The 23,723-nt window shown below is 35.7% G+C and overlaps 4 protein-coding genes across 5 annotated transcripts in view; 1 reads left to right on the forward strand and 3 right to left on the reverse strand.

The window, feature by feature from the left end:
- ndufaf2 (NADH:ubiquinone oxidoreductase complex assembly factor 2) overlaps positions 1 to 21,696 on the forward strand; it is a 148,013-nt gene extending 126,317 nt beyond the window's left edge. Inside the window, exons 2-5 of the mRNA XM_056259569.1 lie at positions 19,970 to 20,123; positions 20,481 to 20,570; positions 20,856 to 20,896; positions 21,077 to 21,696. Coding sequence (XP_056115544.1) covers positions 20,009 to 20,123; positions 20,481 to 20,570; positions 20,856 to 20,896; positions 21,077 to 21,322 — 492 coding nt within the window. The 5' untranslated portion in view covers positions 19,970 to 20,008 and the 3' untranslated portion in view covers positions 21,323 to 21,696. The remainder of the gene's footprint in view (positions 1 to 19,969; positions 20,124 to 20,480; positions 20,571 to 20,855; positions 20,897 to 21,076) is intronic.
- On the reverse strand, positions 296 to 9,909 carry elovl7a (ELOVL fatty acid elongase 7a). Its single transcript, XM_056259564.1, has 8 exons — positions 9,834 to 9,909; positions 7,739 to 7,821; positions 6,682 to 6,872; positions 5,908 to 5,988; positions 5,588 to 5,644; positions 2,307 to 2,412; positions 1,418 to 1,554; positions 296 to 1,243 (listed from the first exon to the last, which is right to left on the reverse strand). The coding sequence occupies exons 2-8, from the start codon at positions 7,800 to 7,802 to the stop codon at positions 1,013 to 1,015; spliced, it is 867 nt and encodes a 288-aa protein (XP_056115539.1). The 5' UTR covers positions 7,803 to 7,821; positions 9,834 to 9,909; the 3' UTR covers positions 296 to 1,012.
- Positions 10,637 to 19,839, reverse strand: ercc8 (excision repair cross-complementation group 8). The gene is made up of 12 exons (XM_056259562.1): positions 19,524 to 19,839; positions 19,005 to 19,100; positions 18,759 to 18,860; positions 18,518 to 18,641; positions 17,209 to 17,290; positions 15,971 to 16,039; positions 15,142 to 15,208; positions 14,491 to 14,594; positions 12,820 to 12,944; positions 12,316 to 12,513; positions 12,075 to 12,170; positions 10,637 to 10,762 (listed from the first exon to the last, which is right to left on the reverse strand). Exons 1-12 carry the CDS (start codon positions 19,598 to 19,600, stop codon positions 10,700 to 10,702), a joined length of 1,203 nt encoding a protein of 400 aa, XP_056115537.1. The 5' UTR covers positions 19,601 to 19,839; the 3' UTR covers positions 10,637 to 10,699.
- Positions 21,697 to 22,082: 386 nt separating the features above from the next.
- Positions 22,083 to 23,249, reverse strand: smim15 (small integral membrane protein 15). Of its 2 annotated transcripts, none has more exons than XM_056259572.1 (2): positions 23,133 to 23,249; positions 22,083 to 22,687 (listed from the first exon to the last, which is right to left on the reverse strand). In XM_056259572.1, exon 2 carries the CDS (start codon positions 22,656 to 22,658, stop codon positions 22,434 to 22,436), a length of 225 nt encoding a protein of 74 aa, XP_056115547.1. In that variant the 5' UTR covers positions 22,659 to 22,687; positions 23,133 to 23,249; the 3' UTR covers positions 22,083 to 22,433. The 2 variants fall into 2 exon arrangements, with proteins under 2 accessions (XP_056115547.1, XP_056115548.1); XM_056259573.1 differs by having other exon boundaries at positions 23,156 to 23,198.
- Between the last annotated feature and the right edge of the window lie 474 nt (positions 23,250 to 23,723).

Raw genomic sequence — 23,723 nt, forward strand, 5'->3', positions numbered from 1 at the left:
CCTTGATTGTTACTACAACCTTTTACTCCACATGGGGGAGCTGTGATCTTATAATAAAACTGAGAATTGGGTATTTAAAATCTTATAGGATGCATCCACATTTAAAACCAACACAACCCTAAATGGACACACAACAGATTAACCACAAACTGAAAGATAATATATACAATTATTTTATTTATCTCTGGATGCCCCCAGGTGTTGTGAAATTTAGTTCACTTCTTGGGACAAATTCCCCAAAGTTTAGTCAGCCCATTAGAAGGTGCAGTTATAAAATAAAATAAAACCACCAACATAAGTGAATACAGCATTTATTTATTTATTTATTTCATAAATATTTAAAACAGTCAATTAACATACTAAATTTATACAAAAATTGCAGGCTCCTGTCCTGGACAATAAAGCCCAAGACATTCATTACGATACGATGTATAAAATAAAAAGATAACCAAATTCCAGTCCTTCTTCACCAATAGTGCAAGATGAGATCAATGCATCGGTTCCTTCAAGGACAGTTGCCGTACTTGCTACCATTCACGCAATGTCACATGTAGAGGGTGAAAAGCACATAAATATGCATTACGGATATAGCACCTAGTGTCCGTGGTAGAATTTTCGTGGTAGACATAAAAATCTAAATATAGCAATAAAAAAAATTGGCAATAAAAGTGAGGTGACTGACATGAGTGAGGAGCTGGGAGGCTTCTGACTCATTCACATCTCATTAAACAGGGAGGGGAAACACGTCAGTATGCAGAAAATGATGAGGAAAATGAGTAGAAACATAAGCAGCCCCTTAGGGCAATGACCCAGAGTTCAACTCAAATGCCCAGCTGAGGTTAGAAGGCAAGATCCAGCCAAGACTGAAAAACACAGTCTGTAAAGTAACATTTTTTTCCTAGGGCATCAAGATAAACTTTATGGTGTACATATAAATATGCTTATAAAAATGTAGCCAAAAGGCCGTTTTAGGTAGATTGTCACTGCTGATTGGTTTGTCACACTGCACCAGTTATTCTTTCTTGAGGTGTATGTCATTGTTGTTCTGTAGCATTGTTATGTTTTGCAGGACTTTAGGAAGCCTTTTGCCTTTTGTGTATGCATGGTACCAGAAGTTGAGGAAGAGGAGGAGGAAGACGACGCCATACAGAGTAATGAGGTAGATGAAAATGGGGTATGGGTAAGGACATTCTTTCATGAAGTAGTACTGGCTAATATGACCGGTTACGATGACAAACTGGATCTGAGAAAAGAGCACAAGCAAAAATACAATGCGTGTCAAATCCGATTCAAATCAGTTAAGCGGTTAGTATGAACACCAAAAAACAAGATTTTTAAATCCAGATCTAAACCACATCCTATGCGATTTTAAATTAATTTCTATAGCCACACTATAGAAAAATGTTGTAATACATACCAGCTGTATTGAAGTTAGATGCTTCTTCCACCATAAAAATTTTTGAAAGGCAGGGCCGAGGGCTGACAGTCCATAGTATGTATACATGATGACATGAACAACGCAGTTTAGGGGGGCGTGAAATGTCCCCAAACCACCTGCAACAAAAAAAGGAAATGCATCTTAACTCTTTCCCCGCCAGCATTAATAAAAAATTTAATAAAAAAAATAAAATAAAAAAATTGCCAGCCACCACCAACATTTTTTATCATTTTCACAAAAATATCATGCCCCCCCAGAATATTTTGTTGTATGAATTCCTGAACATGTAATATGTCAAAAGAAAGAACAGAGTCTTTGCTTCTTTTTTAAACAAAAAAAAAAACATGTTTATTCTAGCTTCATGCATTTTTTTTAATCAACACTTGAATGTGGGTAAGTTTAAAAAAAAAAAAAAAAATTGATCAAAAAGCTGAGAAAATCTAGTTTTTGTCAAAGACTACGTCTGGATCATATTCAGAACGATGACCAAAACATAAACGGAGTAGATCGACTCCATCAACTCCCCTAATGCATGCACAGTCCTTTAGCTTGTCCTGGGTCGACATTTCATTTAGTTACATTAGGCGGTTTTGATTTTTATGTCGTTTAATGTTGACGATCGCGTTATTTTACATATGCATATGATCCCGCTTGTTTCTGATTTTTCTTCACATGTGTTTTGATCAGGAGATTCTGTACTCTTTCAGTAGATGTGTCATAGCACCCCCTACCATATAACAGTGAAAACACGTAAAGCTAAAAAATTCCGTCAATGGCGGGGAAGCGTTTTCTCACAAATGACGGAACTGTCCGTCAATGGCGGGGAAAGAGTTAAGTCTTGCAATCAGGGAAAAAGATAAAGACATACCTGGAGAAAACCTGACTCCAAACCACCAAGTGAAAGGCATGATGGAATGATGAAAGACGTGTAGAAAGGACACCTGATTTTGCTTTTTTCTCAGTACAAAGAAGATCTGGGCAAAAAAGACAGATAAAAGACCCGGTATTAACATTCGTTTTCTGTGATCTGTACACAAAGGACAGCACTATACACCTTTCAGGTTTAAATGGAGTCTAAAATGTTTTTGATCCAATCACTCAAACAACATTTGGTAGTAGAGGTATTTTGCATGTATAGTTTCAATAAAAATCCAATGCAACTGCCCCATGTCTATTAAAAGCACTTTTACTTACTGACAAATTAGCCAAAATTATTTTCTGTGGTAACTAACAGCATGCCATAGATAGATGATTTAAACAGAGCTTAAGTTATATTGCTTCTATATAAGAAAAGCAAGCTTCCAATTTTCCATCCAATAGATTTAGTTTTGTCTCTCTGATTCACAATATTGCCACTTTCTACCATCTAATAATATTGCTGACTGACAGTGTCCTCTCCACTAATATTGGCACCCTTGGTAAATATGAGCAAAACAAAAAATCTGCATTTTTTTTCCTTTTGATCTTTCATTCAAAAACTTCTAACCTTTCATTGAAGTGAAACAATTAAAAGTGGAGGTAAACTCACATTATGAAAAATGTTTTTCTCTAGTTCATGTTGGCCATAATTATCGACACCCAATTATTGCAATGTCCTTTTCCCAAGATAACAGCTCTGCTCGCCAGCTCTGAACACCTGACAAGAGATCAGAGACCATTTCTTACAGAATCTCTCCAGATCCCCAATGTTGGTGCTTCTTCTCTTCAGTTCATCCCACTCATTTTCTATAGGGTTAGGTTAGGGAACTGGGACGGTCATGGCAGAAGCTTCATTTTGTGCTGAGTGACACATTTTTGTGTTGATTTTGATGTTTGTTTCGGATCATTGTCCTGATGGAAGATCTAACCACGGCCCATTATAAGATTTCTAGCAGAAGCAGTCAGGTTGATTTTTTACCTGTTGGCATTTGCTAGAATCCATGATGCCATGTATCTGAACAAGATGTCCAGGACCTCCAGCAAAAAAAAAGAAAAAGAAAAAAGGCCCACAACATTAAAGATCCAGCAGTATATTTAACCGTGGGCATGGGGTATTTTTTATCCCTGTTTGCTGCCAAAAAGCTATTTTTTTAGTTTCATCTGACCATAGAACCAGGTCCCCTTTGAAGTTCCAGTCGTGTCTGATAACTGAATATGCTGGAGTTTGTTTTTGGATGAGCAAGGAGGATTTTTCTTGAAACCCTTCCAAACAACATGTGATGTAGGTGTTGTTTGATAATACATTTTTTTTAAAAGACTCAAGACTCAACTAATCCCTGCAATTTCCCAGTGGTGATCCTTGGAGAATGTTTGGTCACTCAAACTATCCTCCTCACCGTGGATTAGGACGATATAGACGTCCTCTTCCAGGCAGATTTCTAACATTTTTAATTGATTGGAAGTTAATTTAGTTGATTCTCAAATATTGCTTAATGATGGTGGAAATGGGGATTTTCAATGCTTTAGCCATTCTTATAGCCACTTTCTATTTTGTGAAGCTCAACAATCTTTTACTGCACATCCAAACTATATTCTTTGCTTTTACTCATTGTGATTAATGATTAAAGGGATAGTTCACTTTGAAATAAATTTTTGGTATGTTTTAGCTTACCTCAAGGGCATCCAAGATGTAGGTGTCTTTGTTTCCGCAGTAGTTTCAATTTTTATATTTTTATCAAACCGTTCTTGTCTGTCAGTCATATAATGCAGGTCTATGGTCACCACCTCAAAGAGCATGCACAGAGAAGTCCAAATTAAACATGATTTAATGACTCGTAAATGTAAGTACACATTGATGCCCTAAGACACGAAACGAGCGGTTTGTGTGAGAAAACGAACAGTATTTATATCGTTTTTACCTCTTGTAAACACAGCCACGTCCAAGTGATCTGAGGGCGCGGGCGCTTCGGTCTTTTCCGGCAAGCCCCGGAAGTGATCTCTCGCGCGTGTACGTCACTCATTGTTTACACAGAACAGAGATTGTAGGTAAGACGGCTAATTAAAATGGTAAAATTTGCGCTTATCCGGGATGTTTAAACCGTCGTAAAAGAAAACAATAAAAAATAAATAAATAAAATTGTATGAGTGACGTACACGCGCGAGAGATCACTTCCGGCGCTTGCCGGAAAAGACCGAAGCGCCCGCGCCCTCAGATCACTTGGACGTGGCTGTGTTTACAAGAGGTAAAAACGATATAAATACTGTTCGTTTTCTCACACAAACTGCTCGTTTCGTGTCTTAGGCCATCAATGTGTACTTACATTTACGAGTCATTAAATCATGTTTAATTTGGACTTCTCTGTGCATGCTCTTTGAGGTGGTGACCATAGACCTGCATTATATGACTGACAGACAAGAACGGTTTGATAAAAATATAAAAATTGAAACTACTGCGGAAACAAAGACACCTACATCTTGGATGCCCTTGAGCAGTGGTTCTCAATCTTGGTCCTAGGGAGCCACTGCTCTGCACATTTTATATGTCTCCTTCATCTGACACACCCACTTCAGTTAATAAAGCTCTTTCCTAACGAGCTGATGATCTGAATCAGGTGTGTTAAATGAGGGAGACATACAAACTGTGCAGAGCAGTGGCTCCCTAGGACCAGGATTGAGAACCACTGCCCTTGAGGTAAGCTAAAACATACCAAAAATTAATTTCAAAGTGAACTATCCCTTTAAGGGAATTTGGCCTTTGTGTTTCCTCATATTTAAACTCCTGTGGAAAAGGACGTCATGGCTCGACAATTTCATGTTCCTAGTCACCCTGGTGTGCTAAAAAAAAAACGTAAATATGAATGAGAATATACTTCAGAGATGTTTTACTCATAAGAATTTCTATGGGTGCCGATAATTGTGGCCAACATGCATTGGAAAAAAACATTTTTCATAATGCGAGTTTCCCTCCACTTTCAATTTTTGTTTTACTTCAATGAAAGGTCAAAATTTGTGATTTTTTAAAAATAAAACATCAAAAGGATAAACAATGCAGATTTACTTTTCATAGCCACCTTTGCGCATTTTATACCAAGGGTGCCAGTATTAGTGGAGGACACTGTATGTCAAAGATGTGACAGACAACTATTTGCCGTTATACATGCTGTTTGCTTCAGTAGCAGTAGCAATGCAGATGTCATGAAATCAAGGTAATAAATAGGAAAAATCACTCACTGTGTCCAACATCTCAATGAACTTGGAGAAGTAATAGAGCCAGCAAGTCCATGCCATCTGGAGAATGAGAAATATAGATCAAGCACAAATGCCCGACAAACTATCAAATACAAAACAAATTCATCAGACAAGGATACAATAATATCACTCAGAAATAAGTGTATTGCAGGAGGTCTGAATGGTTCTGTGGAACATTTAAGTCAAATGAAGCCAACCACATCTAAGCCAAATACCTAAGCCTGGTGCCAGGTTACATGAGAAAAAAAACCAGGGCAGAGGTTTTCACACGGCAGGTAAAGCAACATTTCTTCTGCTCTCACCCTCATGGCTTGTGGCGATTGAGAGGGGTCTAACAGATCACAGCCGAATGAATAACCTGTTCCCCAGCCTGACATCACAAACTGCAAAAAAAAAAAAAAGAATACGGCTGTAAGAGGCTTGATTGAAATTCAAGAACTTAAGTGTACCTTTGGCCATACCATTTATATGGAGATAGACAAAGAAAAAAATAGCTCATTATAAATACCTGACAAGGTAAGAAAAACTCTAGGTCTATTAAACTGAATGTCTAAACTGATTTTTTCTATACAACAAAAATGGACTGATTCAAACTAAATTTCCAAAAGGACCAAAAATTAACAAAAGCTCTGAAAATATCAGTTGTTTAGTGAAAATCTTCAGTTTGTTCAAGTTCAACACAACACTACTACATGGCTTCAGAAGATGTAGAATACAGCAAACAAGTTAATTAGTGCCTGGTAGTATGAATCACATCCACTTTTAATCTATGGAAAGGAGATGCTTTAGACATTCTGCAAAACATCTTTTGTGAGCCACAGACAGACAATCATATAATTGTGGAACAACATGAGGAAGAGTAAATTGTAATTTTTGAGTAAACTGAACGCTGTAGGTAAACTCATTCCACCCATTTACACATTAGCTATTTGTGTGAACAGCATGAAACAAAAAATGAAATGGCAGAATAACTCAATGGACTCTAATAATACATGTTCATCAAAAAAAGTATCTTTGTAAACTCTCAAGCAAAACGCACAACAGGTTTGCCTGCTAGCAAAAAGAATGATATTTACCTCATAACACATGTAAAGAGAAAGAGCCACAACGCTGAAATTATAGATGACGAGGAGCGGCTTCAGATTAAACGGTTTCCTATTCTCCATTATCCTGGGCCCCAGTGATGTCACAAAGAAGATATAAAATAAAATAATAGCCGTTTGCAGGATAGGAGAGGGCATGAACAGCCAGTCTTTTGTCCTCGGGTCTGAAATCACATCACAAGAATATCTGAACTCCGTGTTATGTCTCCATGCACAGCAACATCTATTGTAACTGCATTAGGTTGTGCACTGATCTACGTCCGATATTGCTGTTGTTGTTGTGCACCATAATTCTCTGAGATTGAAAAATTACACTGATGTATGAGAAACTGACGTTTCAACAATCTCAGTAACAGAATCAGTCTTCTAAACTTAAAAGAAAAGAAAAAAAAGAAAAAAAATGTAATTTGATGCACTAATGATTTTAAACAGTGTAAACCACGTTTACCAACCCCTTTTTAGCAACCTTGGTTGCGGAAGTTTTTCCATTAATTTTTCCAATAGAGATCTCCATTATAGAGCCATGAACCAACCCTAGCATTGTTTTTTTTTTTTTTTTTTTTTTTTTTAATGACAGAAACTTAAAGCTATTGTTTTAAATATGTTGATTATGTATATAGAAACAGTTGTATGTATATAGCAAAATGTAATACAAGATATAATATATACTTATTATATAATAAGATATAATATATTTGTTTATTTAAGTTTAAGAGCGCAGGGAGCCTGACTGTCAGTTTGCAGTGCTTCATGGGAATGGTTGGGCACTAAAGAGTTCTTTTGGCATGAGGAATGTTTGTCAAAAAATAAGATGAAATAATGCAGGCTGATGGCTTCAACAAAAGCATATACCATCAATAAACAAATCATTAAAGACAGACCTACTGTGAGCTATGAGCTTAAGTTATCGCCCAAAATCAATTCCCCTATAGACAAAATAATTTTTCAATGGGATTTTTACTTTCAGAATCTGACTGTTGCAGGTCATACATTGTTTTTTTTTCTTCTCTAAGGTCAGAAACCTTCTTACCTGCATTTTCAATCAACTTGATCCACTTGTCATACAAGTGTTCAGCTGTGGATGTGAACTCCATCACCGCCAATGATCAGAGCCTAAGGAGACAATTACAAAGAGTAAACAGGAGAGAACCCTCAATGACCAACTACTGTAAAATCTACCATTTTTATCCTTTACATCTTTCATTTAGCCTCGAACGCCACATGTCAGACTGAATTTATAATTGATCAATCAAACACCTTCACAGTACCGTTTCCTTCTAGACAGTATGACATGATGAGATATGGAACCTAAATGTTGCAAAAATGATGCAAGAATGGCTTATTTATGGTGGCAGCATGAAAAGTTGTATTGTGCTTAGAAAACACAAAAAGTTTAAATCAGCAGTTGGACCATCCTCCATCCTCTCCAGCAAACTCGGAGCTGAACAAGAGGGTGAGTGTTGGGACACAATGGTCAGCAGTCATTGTACATTAAGGACACAGAAGCCAGGACAGCCCATAAAATCATGGGGGTGGATAAACGAAGAAATGCAGAGCCACAGAACAATGTACAGTAATATACCACATAACAGTTCAACTCAGATGCATACAATGGAGAAATTGCATACAATTGTTCTTGATACCATTACCAGAAGTGCATTTCAAATTGTATTATTCTGTAATAAACGTACACATCTGTGGCTGTGTATTCGGGGCGTATAATTTCATTCATTAAAGGGATTGTTCACCCAAAAATGACAATTCTGTCATCATTTACTCACCCTCAAACTGTTTCCAAACCTGAATAAATTTCTTTCTTCTGCTGAACACAACAGATGATATTTTGAAGAATGTTGGTAATCAAACAGTTGATGGAACACATTGACTTCCATAGTATTTTTTCCCCATACAGTTTGGATACCCATGTTCTTCAAAATGTCTTGTGTTCAGCAGAAGGAAACTCATACATGTTTGGAACAACTTGAGGGCGAGTAAATGACAGAATTTTAATTTGAGTGAACTATCCCTTAAAGGACAAATAAGATGAAGAAGAAGTGAAAAGTGCTGAAATTGCAAAAATGACTTGGATACTTCAAAGATCCACATCATCTCAGTAATTATTATTGCATAAATATTGCTTATGGAGTTACAAGATAATTCAAAGCAAATAAAAACCAAACAAATTAGTATCATTTTATGTCTGAAAATAAATACGTTTATTATACTGATATTTAAAAATATTTTGATAAACTGAAATAAATACAAGAATAAAAATATATATTTGCAGCAGCATATAAAATGTAAATTTAAAAAAAGTAGTGTTGCATCGTTGAGGGTGAATATCAGCAGGCAATTTAATCAATAAATAAAGACCACATTATCACATTTATAATTGGATTTTATACATATGTTAAAAACAGCTTACTTTAAGCAGAATGGTCCCTAAAAACCACTAACTCGAATGCTGTACATGAATTCAGGCATCATTCTGGTGAAGCATCAATCAACCCAAGCGTTCTTTGCCTCCCTTCCATGTTTAAAGAGAAACTAATCAAACATGTGTTTCAGGGTATACTGGTCTAATTATATGGAGAGAGTTGCCCGCCTAGATACTGTAATCTTTAATACAAGCCTCGACACGCCTGTTGCCATGAGACACCTTCCCTCCACACAGGTGCATACAGGAACCGCATGGGCTCTTGACAGCTGAACTGGAAAGCCCAATACTAGATAAACCCAACATAATATCTGAAGTTTTATATTTAAGTGTGGGATATGCTCTGGATAATGACATTTCAGACAACAACAACAAAAACACATACATGCATGCATACACACAGATTATATATGATATTATACACAGACACTCATCAGTATTTCGTAGACGCCACCTGAGCTCTAATAAACTAATTTAGTAACCATACCCAAATAATAAAAAGTGTGATATCAACCAGAAAATAAGTAAGTTAACTATAAATTAAGTGACTCAAAATACAAAGAGAAAATACTCACTCCCACGGTTTTAACAGGGAAGGCAGAATATCCGTATTATTACAAAGAAATTCACAGCAGGTCACATACGGACTTCACACAAAAAATGGCAAGTGCAGGTGCGCGTGTCTTACCGTGACAAAACAGACGAAAGTTCAGAGATGTGTGTATTTCCACGCAGACCTCGAGGTCCTCCCGCTTTGCGTTCAATATTGCTTTGACGCTCGTCTTCTGCCTCCGTGCCAGGTAAAGTAGTTTAAAAAGTAAAAAAAAAATCTAAAGGTTTGTACACACGACCTCCATCAATTAATCTTAAAGACGCGCGAGTTCCTTCTTCATTGCAATGAGCGAGCGGTGGGCGGAGACGTTCACCTGATTCTGAGACTGAGGGCTCTGATTGGTCAAATGTCGCAACAGGACTTGTAATACTCCCACGCTATAGGGTGCGTGAATTTATAAGGACAAAAGTATGGAGTCAAATAATTATGACAATTAATGATGCCACAATAAATTATGACAATTAATGATGCCACAATAAATTATGACAATTAATGATGACACAATAATGATTTATAAAATGTCCCAATAGTTCCTTCACAGTAAAAATGATATAGAGTCAGCATGAATGTTTTATCTTACATTCATTGTTTAATTAATAAACACGCAAAAATAAACTGTTCATTTCTCATCCCACAAAAGTAAAGTAAAAACAAATATGTTTATCGTAATCACAAAACATACTTTTTACACCAAACCATTGGTTCTAATGATGTGAGAACTTGTAGTTCACGTCAAGTTGAAAGGCGAATGAGCAGGTGCCAAGTCTGCCAACCAATGGAAATACTTGACACCCATGAGACTTTTTATGTACAGTGACTTTATAGGCACCGATTGATCGCAGTATGCAATTGTATACAATAAGAGCACTTTGACCTCTGAAGGAATGTACATAGTGGTTTATTTGGATAATAAAAAACAGGATGCTGGTTTTCTTGCTCTGTCAGCCTTCATCACTGCTCCAGGCATCTTCAAAAGCAGGATTGACTGCAGCTTGTGTTCCACCCTGTGAAAATATGCATTCAGAACATTCAGAAACATTTGAACATCATAAAAGTCACCATGAATTCAAAATGGACAATTCTTGTTTTTTATGGAATATTGCAGTATTTATTATAAATGATTTATCCGTGGACAAATTTTATTTTTAATCATATGCCCTCATAATCTTTAATCAGAATATCATCCCTTCCCCCCTGCAGTGACATTTCTTCTCTTCTCTGGTGACGTGTACCGGCGCAAGGGCGGTACAACCTGTTACTTACATGAGATCACATCAATATCAAACCAAGGATGGACTAAATCAAGTCCTGTCCTACATTTTTTCTTGTTTGAGAAGCCTTTTCACATGGATATCCGTCCCAATGGAGAAGAAAAGGGAGTTGCAACTTCCGTTTCATGCCGACTTTAAGCCAACAGGATTCAGTGATGTTTGATTACTGTTTAACTTTAGATGATACAGCAAGGGCACAACAATAAGAGCATGTGGTGCATTATCACTATATTGTATGTTCACTGATTTGCACATATTTAAATGCCTTTCAAATATTTGGTTTTCTGTGATATATCTCTGATTTGAAAACCAGTCATCAACCTTAGTTACATCAAGGTTTTAACGAATTAGCAAGAAAGACTTGCGATAGTCTTAGAAGCATCAGTAAGAATGGGCTGAAATAAATTATATATATACACGTTTATGAATATAGCTGTGATATAGCCGATAATTTCCAGCTATAAGTGCAAATTAAAAACCTAGTGATATTTTTTTTTTCAAAATGTTTTTTGTGACACATTGTTAAAATTAATATTTTCCAAATACATTGTTAAAAAAAAGCCATGCCAATAGCCAAGTATGTATCAGTGATGCGTAATGCAATTCCTTAAACGTGTGCCAGATTTTCTACCAGAAAAACTGGTAGAGCAGGATGTTAAACTCAGCACCTGATAAACTACAAGCCATCAAGACGTGCAACTCAAGCTAATGTGTACATCTCATGTAGACCATGACTGACAGCAGCCGCATCTGAATATATGCCATAATGGGCAGTGTTTGTCAGGTTATCTGATCTTATCTATTGGCTGGGGAACGTGAGCAAGGTGAAAAAATGTTTACGTGAGCACAAATTTAGATTCACTTTCTGCCCCACATAGTCCAAACCTGCAGATCTGTAAAGATAAAAACACCTGATCCACAGAACATTGTAGTAGTCATTAAAGCGCACCATTAATTGGATCAACCTAATCTTTTCTGAAATCTGGACAAGAGTAAAACATTTAAAATTTGTATTTAAAAAAATATATCTCAAAAAAAAGTTTACCCGTTTAGAGTTGTTTTCTTCATCCTCAATGTCAGGCTGTCTTAGCACTGGGACCCAGGCCAGGATGTTACAGTCTTTACCTCCACTGTACACCTCCTAATGATGCACAAATGAGCCCGAGTCAATTCAAATCTCATTAAATGATTGTGAGAACATTGCTTTTACTTCCTGGCATTGTTTCAGTTTGTTGACTGATTAGCAAAGACTCAATTACTAAGCAAATAATCAGGAACAACATTACCTGATAATCTGGGTGGAACTCACAGCAGTCTACATTATTATAATGTCCTCTCAACATAGTGATCAGCTCTCCCGAGTGAAGCCCGTACACCGCTACCGAAGTGCCACAAGGCACAAACACAAACTCCGGACTGCAGCCCCTCGATACGGTAAACTTGAGGCCTTTGCGGCTCTCGTTGACGACTTTTCCATAATTCACCTGTTGATGAAAATTAAAGATTTCTGAACAGTTCCATGGATTAAAATGACAAAGATTTAAAGATATCTGTGAAATTAACAACTAACCGCAACGGTAAAAGACGTCTGTCTAGAACGTTTACATGCAAAAACAATGGAAAAGTAGAGCAATGGAATGAAAAACATGATCTATGTGAATGGCCCCTAATTACTTCTGCTGCATGAACATCGGCTCAAAATATAATTTTTTACATAATTTTTTACATAGCAGATATTAGGAATTAAGTCTAAAGTGTAAAGTCTTCAAATATCCCTAAGAGCTACTCACTAATGTGTTTTCCCCTGTGGCACTATTCCACAGGCGCATTCGATCATCTGTACCAGTAGTGAGGAGATGGAGTCCGTCAGCTGTGAAGCACAATCCATTTGCTCGCCCATTGTGTGCTGTATTCACTGGAAGAAAAGTATACTTTTATTTTAAAGATTGTTACATTTTATATTACAATATTATATTTAATATTATACAATACCATTAATAATGACTATATTTGTGTATTATATTATATAAATATGTATATTTACAGTACATTATTTGTATTTTATAATATTTTACAAAATAAATGCATATATACAGTACTGTGCAAAAGTCTTAGGCACGTTAGTATTTAAAAAAAATTTAAAAAGGGTTTTAAGCCAGTTATTTATATCTTTTGCTGTAGTGTTTCAGTAGGAAATATCAGTTTACATTTCCAAACATTCCTTTTGCCGTTAATTGTAATAATCCAGTGAGATTTTTGTATGCACAAGGAGTCTGACAACAGCTCCACACAGAGATCTGATCTGACCATCATTGAGTCCATCTGGGATTACATGAAGAAACAGAAAAAACTGAGAAAGACTAAATCCAGAAGAACTGTGGAAACGTCTCCAAGACATATAAATAAACCTTCCTTCAAAATACAAGTACTGTGAAAAGTTTTAGGCACTTGTGTAAAAATGCTGTACTAGTGAGGATTCTTTCAAAAATAATGTCATAAATAGATACATTTTATTTATCAATTAACTTCTAGTAACTAAATCAAATCAATGTGACCACCCTTTGCGTTTAAAACAGCTTTTGTACAGGTACACTTGCACATAGTTTTTCAGGTAGTTCTGCAGGAAGGTTTCATCATATGTCTTGGAGACGTTGCCGCAGTTCTTCTGAATCTCTGTGTGGAGCTGTTGTCAGTCTCATTTTGTTTATTACAATTAATGGCAAAAGGAATGTTTGGAAATGTAAAAAGTAAAAATAAAATATAGATATAAATAACTGACTTTAAACCATTTTTTTGTGAAAATACTAACATGCCTAAGACTTTTCCACACACACATACATATATATATATATATATATATATTATATATATATATATATATATGTGTGTGTGTGTTTGTGTATACCTATATAAAACAATTAATATTATACCATTTATATATAGTATAATATTAATTGTCATATATTGCATAATATTAATATATTATAATATAATATTATATAATAATAATTGTAGCACATTATTGTGGTAAATTAACAGTTATGTATTTTATATACTATATTATTTATACAGTTTCTTCTGTGACAGAAGATAGGAAATAACGAAGGTGATTACGGACAAGTTTATAATGTATATAAACAGCTCTTGTCTGATGCAGAAATATGAGTTTTTAGCATCTTTTACACACAGAGATTATTGCTCACATTCATTTCTGCTTGCTGCACTCAGCGCTATGGCAAGTGCCTGGTATCTCTGAAGAACTTATCATCTGAACTTACTATAAAATTACATATCACTTTTTATACACTCATATATTCTGTAACACATAAATGCATTTTCTAGAATGCACATGATAAACAAAATATTTTCAGTAAACTACCTCTCAAATGTTTTTTTGTAAATATTAAATCACAATTATCCTCATCATGAGGCTTGATGAAACATGCTAAATGTGATTTCACCTGCTTCAGATGAGGCCTTGGATTTGTCCCCATTTTGCTGGTCCAAAGTAAAAAGACTCCCAGAGGCTCTTCTCACATCCCAGACGCGGACCCTGCTGTCAGTGCTGACAGGGAAATCCATTACACAAGAGTTACTAGCAATAATGCAAGATGAACACAAATAAATCTCTGGCCTTTAAACCAGTAAGATTCCTCTGTTCAGGTAATGCAAACATTATTCATCATTCCTATGCACTTCTTAAATGGGCAATATTTAGCAATCTCATTTGGGAAAAAGGATATGGTAAGAAAAAATTAAATAGATGCCAAAATGCCTGGATTTCTTCAAACAATCTTTTATTTTTCATGGAACTTCATGTGCTAGAGATTCTTGGATCAGATTTTGATTTAAGTTTACTAGTAAAATGGATTTTGCAAAAAATGAACAACTCTTCACTCTATACTCTTCATTGTTTTCCAGGCAGGAAGGACAGTTTCAAAAGAATATAGAACAACTAAAATATATAAAGGCATCAAATGACTAAAGAATTCAAAACTGATTAAAAAAAAACAGCATCAAATAACTCAGGATGTGGCTGTTTCTTGTTATGGTACTCCTCAGCCAAGGAAAGGTGAGTGCATTAACATTTGTGCAGGTGTGGAAGTGCTTACCTGGCAGTGGCCAGGATGTGCTCATATCGTGGAGACCATCTCACTGAGAGGATCTCGCCCCTGTGGCCTGCCAGGGAAAACTTGTTTCATGATAAACTGATACTTTAAATAACTCTGAAAATTAATATACACTATACCATTCAAAAGTTTGGGTTCAGTAAGATTTTTTTTTATACTTGTATTCAGCAAGGGTGGATTGAATTTAATTAATCAAAAGTGACGGTAAAGAAATGTATAATGTCACAAAATGCTGTTCTTTTGAATTTTCTATTCATCAAAGAATCCTGAAAAAACGTATCATGGTTTCCTCAAAAACATTAAACAGCACAACTGTGCTCAACATTTATAATAAGAAATGTTTCTTGAGCACCAAATCAGCATATTAGAATGAATTTTGAAGGATCGTGTGACACAGATCCACTTGTGGTATCTGAGATGACCCGAAAAATCTGACAAAATTCTAAGGCAAAATAACTACTAATATGGTCAGGATTCAATAACCCATGTCTGCTCAAAATATTTGAGTCTTTGGCTTTTAACGTCCCCCTGCAGACAGTCAATAATTGTATCCCTTAAAACTCATCTTTGATCACCAAAATTACATATTTACAAATGTTTTTCAAATGTAACTCTACACCCTTGCCTCATTTAGTATACGCAGTTCTATGAATATGCAAATTAGCCCTGCCTCCACTCACTCACGCCAGCTCAGAGATATACCCGTTGACGATCACACGTTGACCTGATTGGTTACAAGGTAGTTTGTGACATCAGTACAATATCCCTCCACCAGGGCTGTCTCCATTCAGAAACAACAGGCATTACTCACCCTGTAGGATGTGGATGCGCGACCCAGACTTCAGATCACAAAGCTGCACTTTAGGGTCTTTGGTACCAACTGCCAACACAGAGTACAATAGAGCTGAGTGAGAAGAATAACAAAACAGCTCAAACACACTGTTGTTGTAGGAGTTTAGAGCCCATGTGTTAGGGGCAAAACACATTAAACATTAAATGGAATGTGATCTTTAAAATGCTTCTGATTATACAGCAGCAGGAAAAAGTATGTGAACAGCATGAACACACAAATAAAAAAACAGTCTACTAACATCATAAAGCATAATCAAATATATGTTATGATGAACCCCAGTAACTGAAGTCAGGAGTTATCAAACCTGGAGTCAAGTGAGACTCACATTGAGACTATCTAATTAGAAGTGTTAGTCAGAATTGCCTGGCCGTATAAAAACTTTCTGTTCGCAAGAAAAATTGCCTGATGTGAACCATTCATCAAACCCCAAAGATCTAACACCCAAGATGAATAATTGTTTACTTGCATAAAGTTGCACAATTCTGTAAAAGAATTGATGTCACACTTGATGTCATTTATCTTGCAATTATTTACTAAGATAATTCAGAGAAGACAAAAAAATTTATCATATGTGATATAAAAATATGTGTGATGGCAGATCCCAACTTATGATAAATATGAGATTACAGAAAATATTTTATTTGATTAACTGGATATTTAAAAAATAACATTTTACTGCTTACTGTACTATGGAAGATTCTTAAGAAAAAGATTCCCTAAAATCAGCATGTTTTTTTTTTTTCTGAAAAGATGGAGGTGGGGGAAATTATGAGTTCATTGAAAAAGAAAAAGAATGTGTGACAGAAAAAAGAAACAAAGGGGCATTGAGGTGTTCATAACCTGTCGGTCCTGATTAAGAGACGAGTGCCTGGATTCCTCACCTCTCATTTTTAAAGCAGGAAATGTTTAGCTGTCTACCCATTGAGCAATAATGATGATTATGATCCTTCAAATTCTTCCACTTTAACCAAAAGTATATTCTAGAGCAGATATGAGCATCCATTTCTCTCTATTTTTTTGAAGGCCATCAGAAGATGTACAAGCTCTGATGTACTACTCTAAAGCTCTAGGAACTCTAGATTATTAATTGCTGATTCAAATAAAGATACAACAGAAAGACATCAAAGAGTAATGAGTGCTCAGAAGTTTAAAAGAACAGCCACATGCAGAAGGGTTGGTTTGGTCAGAGAACACACCTGCTATAAGACTGTGCTTCCTGGCTACAGGAGACATGTGATGACAGTAGACATTACCATCGAACTGGAACTCCTCAGCTGGCTGAACAAAACACAATCAATCAATCAAACAATCAATCAATCAATAAATAGAACCTAATGTAAAGATTATGATTTTAAGGAAATGCACAAATATATATGCCCATGTTAGATGTGCTTAATGGCACAATATGTACGTTTTTTTGGATTAAAATATTCAAAAACCACTAGAACAATGTTATATATTTAGTTGACTTGTGTACTTATATTATCCCAAGTGTTTCCAACAATAATTAAATCTAGAGATATCAGCTATTTTAACCAGTGTAACGGACCATGTCATTACGTCACCTATCGATGACATAATTTCTGCGTTACCCTCGACATCAAAGTCGCTTTAATATATTATGTGTTTTATTAGACAGGTGAGCAACTGTTTGGATACCTTTATAGACAGAAAACTAATCATTGTTATTTAGCTCAACATGGTTATTCTTATTGTTTGAATCTCTTGTTTTCTTGATTTACCATGAGTAACATGTTTGTACCCAAAAAGTAAATCAGACAACACCATTTTGTCAAGTGACTTAATTAACATAAGCAGAAAGACCTTTATTTGTTGTAACAGTAATACAACTTTTTTCCCCACCATGTTTTTAAATTAATTGCATGCCATTTAGCAACACAAGTCATCCAGTGTCTCATACCAGCCACCGAGCTAACGCACAAGAGTAACGTTACCGTTAATGAAATACAATAATGTGAATTTAAGTGATCAAATGTAACTGGAACAAAGTTCAAGTTCAGGAAAGAAGGAGGTGAACAGCAAAATAAAAGTCCCTGAGTCCCGTCAGATTGCTTTCCATTGGCTGTGGAGGTGAAGATGGAGGTGTCATGATTTCACGCTCATTCATGGCGTAATCAAGCTACACCCTTGTTATTGTTTCGACTAAGCAACCTCTCCCTACTGTGCCTTTAAAGGAGCACTTAGAAAGCATTGAATGTTGCTTGGGCACCATTCTTGTGTGTCAGTTACAATGCAAATACCAGATGCAAGGCCAATAGATAAGGGACATTTGACACCACAGAGGCTCTATTTAAGCAGACTGGTAGTTCCACAATGGCTTGCGGCTTTCAGTTGTTAGACATTTTTGAAAAAAACTATGGGAACTAATGAATGCAGACCAGAAGTACATATATAATAACAAATACTTAACCCAAAAAAGAAGAGAAAGAAGTCAATGAGTAATAATTGTGAGAAATGTGGTTTTGGTTGAAGGACGTAACGCACCTTCAGAGTTTCTGTGTCCCAAACTTTCATGGTTTTGTCAAATGAGCTGGACACAAACATACCGGTGTCATGTGGGTACCACTGCACCGTTTCAACGCTGAATTTATGCACATGCCGACTGGACCTTCACAGAAAACAGTGAAAGTCACACATAACCTGACAACACATTAAAATCAGAAAATATCAGACTGCCATCTGGTGGTCACTGGATCACTGTGAAGGAGAAGGGAGCCATACTGACCTGCCCACTGTGCAGATTGTTTTGCAAGAGTATTGAAGCTTCTTGCTGTTGTTTTCCAAGTCATAGATCACTATTACACCATCAGATCCACCCGATAACATGCTGGAATGCAAAACGGGCCAGTGAATTACTGTATTTACTATACGGGGTTATCACAAGAAAATGGAGTATTAAGAGCATATCAATGTAATATGTCAATTCTATGATTGCAGTATTCTAGTATTCTTGAACGAGGAGTACACTTACTATCTTCCATCAATAACCTCAATGTCCAGGGTGTTAATTCCATTGCCATGGACACGAGCCACATCTCTGTTGTGGTTCAACTCCAGACTAAGCACCCTAAAGACGCAGAAAGGAAGAGTGAGGTAAGTTGTGCCACTTTTTAGATAAATTTGTTTTGACATAACATTCATGTTATGAATTTCAAAAAGTTTTAGCAACAAAAATTGCTGACAAGAAATGCTGTTTGCTAGAATTCTCCCCTCAACGTTAATGATTATACAGAATGTAACACAAGAACAAATTATGGTTAGTACATTATAGCATTACACAATACCTAAAAACAATGTTGTAATGTAATGTAATGCAAAATTGTAATGTTTTATTTAACTTTGTTTATTTAGGTATTTTAATTGTATTAATTCATTTATTGTTTGTTTTGTTTATACAAATGTACCCCTGTCTATATTTGTAGAATCAATAAAAATATCCAAGAAGCATCCCCGTAAATATTCATTTTAAAAAATTATATTATAACATTACCTTCGTGTGGACTCTGCACGTCTCAGACGAACTGGATCGTCAAGGCCGGACTGCCTGGCATAAAGAAAACTCAGCATCTTTGTAGAGACATCGAGCTTTTGTTTATTTATGTATTGTATGGTATGTTGTCAGAGTGAATTGACTATATCCGAAATCTGTTTACAGTATTTAACCCTAGCTTTAGAGTGGCGATTATTTAACATGTAGAACCGCGTTTTAAAACTGAAAAAATTCATTCTGTACAACACAATAAATGTAATATGATCTATTTCAGCTTTTAGTTGTGCATTTTGTTGGTTAGGGGGCAGCCATGTTGTGACGTGCTACAACGCATACTCTGATTGGCCTGAGCGGGCGCAAGGACCAATCACATGACAGCATTAATGCTGCGTAGTTACTTGTAACCCGACGGCTCAGTGAAGTGAATGCGTCTGCATGTGCAATAGTATGATAGAATATATTGACATTTCACATATCTTTTAGTGATGAGCCGTATTAGCTCTCTGTTGCGAAGAACATTTGGAATGGTAAAAGAGCATATCGGCACAGATCATTTAGGAAATAAATATTACTTCATACCCGAGCAGAAGTCATGGACAGGTAGGTCATGCATAAGACTTTGACGAGTGTGTTTTTAAACCGAGTAACAGCCGATCGCACACCTTTATACTTCTATTTGGTAGAACTTCAAGATAAAATTAAATGGAGAGATGGTCATATAATCATGTTTATAAATTATGATTATTAAGAATCATAAATGTATTATAATATTTCAAATTAACCGCTTTAATTAAATTGAAATATAGTAAACTGTAGCCATTCTGTACGACAACCCCCAACCAACCTCTTTTCTTGGCCATTGGTTATCTCGTTCTCTTTTTTTCTTTTATTTTTATTTGGTGGTTTAAATTAACCTAATACATTGATCTCATCCCAATTCTTCCTTGTCTTTTTCAGGACGGATCATACGGCCAAGGCGCCTAGTAGAAGCAGCAAATCCAAAAGAGTTTGAGTACCTGGAAGGAAGCATTCCTTCTGAATGGGATGGTAATAGAGAGTTTTTATTGGTTTTATTTTTATTGGTAAACAAATATTATATTTTTTGATAGTGTGAACCTAATATTCAAATTCATATTATATTCTGTATTAACTGTCTAAATTAAAATTAATAACTGTTTATATGCAGTAATGAAGATATTTTATATAATTAGATGTTTTAGCATGTTGTACTTCAAGATCTAAATGTTTTATACCATGTTATCATCAAATGATCTATTAACTTAGCACCTTATTTAACATATCAATGCTTCTTGTCTTTTCTGTTTCTTTTAGCTTGGATCAGAGGCAGGCGGAAGCTGCCACCTACTATAGAGGTATTATTTCTAATTGCATCAAGAAAACCACTCAGAATATAAACTAAAATCTAAAAAAAACAGTAATGTTTTACATTTTATTTTTATTATATCTTAATACGATCATTTCTATACCTAGAATGATGTAATAAAGTCATCACTTTAAGTGTTATGTTAACACATGTGTCTTGCCCTCTACAGGAGTTGCTAAAGAATCAACACTACAGGGAGCAGATCAAGATCAAAGCTGTAGAGGCAGGTGAGAGGGATAAAGCCCTGCAGACCAAAGAGTATGAGGAAGGTCTGGTGGACCAGCCTGTTCAGACTCAGGTCAAAGGTCATGCTTCTGCCACACAGTTTGGGCAGTCTGAATTCAGTGAGGACCCCATAAGCACTGCCAACACATTTCAGCCAGGGTCCTGGACACCTCCAGGAACCAAAAAATAGTTACTTACTTGCCATCTTCAAGTACATTTTCAGTTTAAATGAATTAGTAGTTGTGCTTGTTTTCATTCTTGATAAATATTCAGTACTGGTTTTCTGGAGCCAATTGAGAAACATTGCATGTAATGATTTAGCATAATTGAAATGGATTGTAAATTGTAATGGATTTTACTCAGGATTGTTTCAAAATCAAATTACCAAATGTAGAACATTTTGTGCATTGTTTAATTGATATGACATTTAAGAAGTACTTTGTACTGTCTCAGCATATGGAAAACTTTATATCATTACAGAGACTATTGTAAAATGTGTTGCAGTGTTGTAGATTTCCATTTGCACTTTATTTATAAAGTAGGAAAATAAAAGTTGGAGCTGCAGTTGATCTCAAATTATTATGTCCTATCAAAATATTGTTTAAACACATTTTTAGCATAAGAGTGGGTGTGGCTACTGCAAGGCTTCTGGTGTCAACTGCTTTCAGTTATTTGAGCTGTTTTAGCTTTAGACTGCAAAAAAACAGTCCATTGTGCTGCTTGATGTTGCAAACTGGTATTTGTTATCATACTGTATTACTTGTATTCGATAACATAATTTATTAGTGGAATCATAAACCTACTGGTTTGTTGCTAAAATAGTTTTACTGTTTTCTGCACTTTGTTATTCTTCTAGTTATTTACCTATAGTGAGTCAAAGACACATTAGGAAATAGGTGTAAAAAAATACGGTGTATAAGATTCAAGAATACTGTAGGTTTAAATTAAACTTCATGTCAAGAATTTTCTTTATTATTAAAAAAAATCAATTTAATTATTTTGTGGATTCAACTTCAACCCAGTAAAAAATGGAATGCAGAGTACTGCACAATAGTGGATAGCACAATAATGCAGTGCATTTTCCACTGTAGTGATAATATCCTGGAAAAGTACTGCAATCCTGTTATTGAGATCAATCAATCAACCCTCCCATTATATGTTCCCAGCTTCCCACTAAGGGTTTACTAAGGCTTCCTTCAAGGCCAGTCTTGCTCCAGGTCCCATAAGAACTGTCCGGGGTTAAGAGAAGAGCAATATATCAGGGGGATGGACTATTATATTGACCCCTCTCTGTCCCAAGCTCAATCCTTCTTGGCTCTCTTGGCTTTGGCAATGTTCTCTTGTCGTTTTTGTTTCTTCTTCTGCTCACGTTCCTTGGCCTCTATCATCTTGGCGAGTTTCCATGATAACAGGGCGCTGGCGATAAACAGAGGGGTCAAAGCCAGGATAACCGTGGTGAGAAAGCCATATGGATCTTTGGCTGCCCACTCCACCACATATTCTGCCCATGCTTTGATATCAATCATCGTCCTCGGATCGTCTTCAGCAGCAGATCCTAGGAAGAGAGAGAGAGTTGTGAAATGACATCACAAGAAGATGCAGGATGTGTAAACAGTTTTAAACCATATTCTAAAGTTTACATTGTAGTTCAGACTGAGTGCCAATAGTGCTGCAATTGTCTTTGTATGCTTATATTGACTCATCATATTGTTAGCTATCTAGTTTACCAAGCAAAAGTTTTTAGAGTAAATATCTATGCTTGTTCATTCTGTGCAATAAATATATGATTTTATCACTTGATACAATGGTTAAACCAGTTAGAGTTACAGTTCTCTAACGAAGTTTGATAAGCAGCACTGACAGCTATAAACTAGCAACTATAGCGACTCTTCAGCACCACCAATAATGAATGAAGATCATACTATAGTAACTTTGTGTACATATCAGTATATAGAGCATGTTGAGCAATGTGATCATTTTAAACAAAGACAATCACCCACCAGATAAACCGTTCTATATTTACCGAGCAGTTATTAGTCGGTAACTGTTGCCGGACGCCGGAAACACCTAATAGCAGTAAAAGCGGAAGTGAAACTCTTAACTTTTGTTTGCATTGCAGTGTGGGAATTGTAGTCGTTCCACCTCACGTCCTCTGAGAACGGCCTGAAAAGGAAACCGTGAACCCAAAAGTAATAACAACAAAACTTTTAAATCTTTCCAAATATATGTAAATGATCATTTTAATTTTATTTCACCATTATTTACCATTGATATTTTGTCGCTGTTAACTTCTCTATATTTGTATTTGTTTTCCATACATGTTGTGTTGTATATATTTCCTTAGAGCATGCAATGTTATTAAATATGATAATAATAAATAAGTGAAGCTGTAACTTTTTCTTCGTTTATGTTGTATTTTGTTTTATTATTCTTTCGCATTTTTTTATTTTTTACATTTTCTTATTTCATTGATTTTATAATTCGACCAGTTACAGGTAGACACCTTGTAAAAAAAAAAAAAAAAAAAAATATATATATATATATATATATATATAGTGTTGTGAATTAACTTTTTTTTATCGTTTCTTTTG

Source organism: Rhinichthys klamathensis, unplaced genomic scaffold, assembly GCF_029890125.1.
Source record: "Rhinichthys klamathensis goyatoka isolate OS25496 unplaced genomic scaffold, OSU_Roscu_1.1 h1tg000169l_1, whole genome shotgun sequence".
NCBI lineage: Eukaryota > Metazoa > Chordata > Actinopteri > Cypriniformes > Leuciscidae > Rhinichthys > Rhinichthys klamathensis.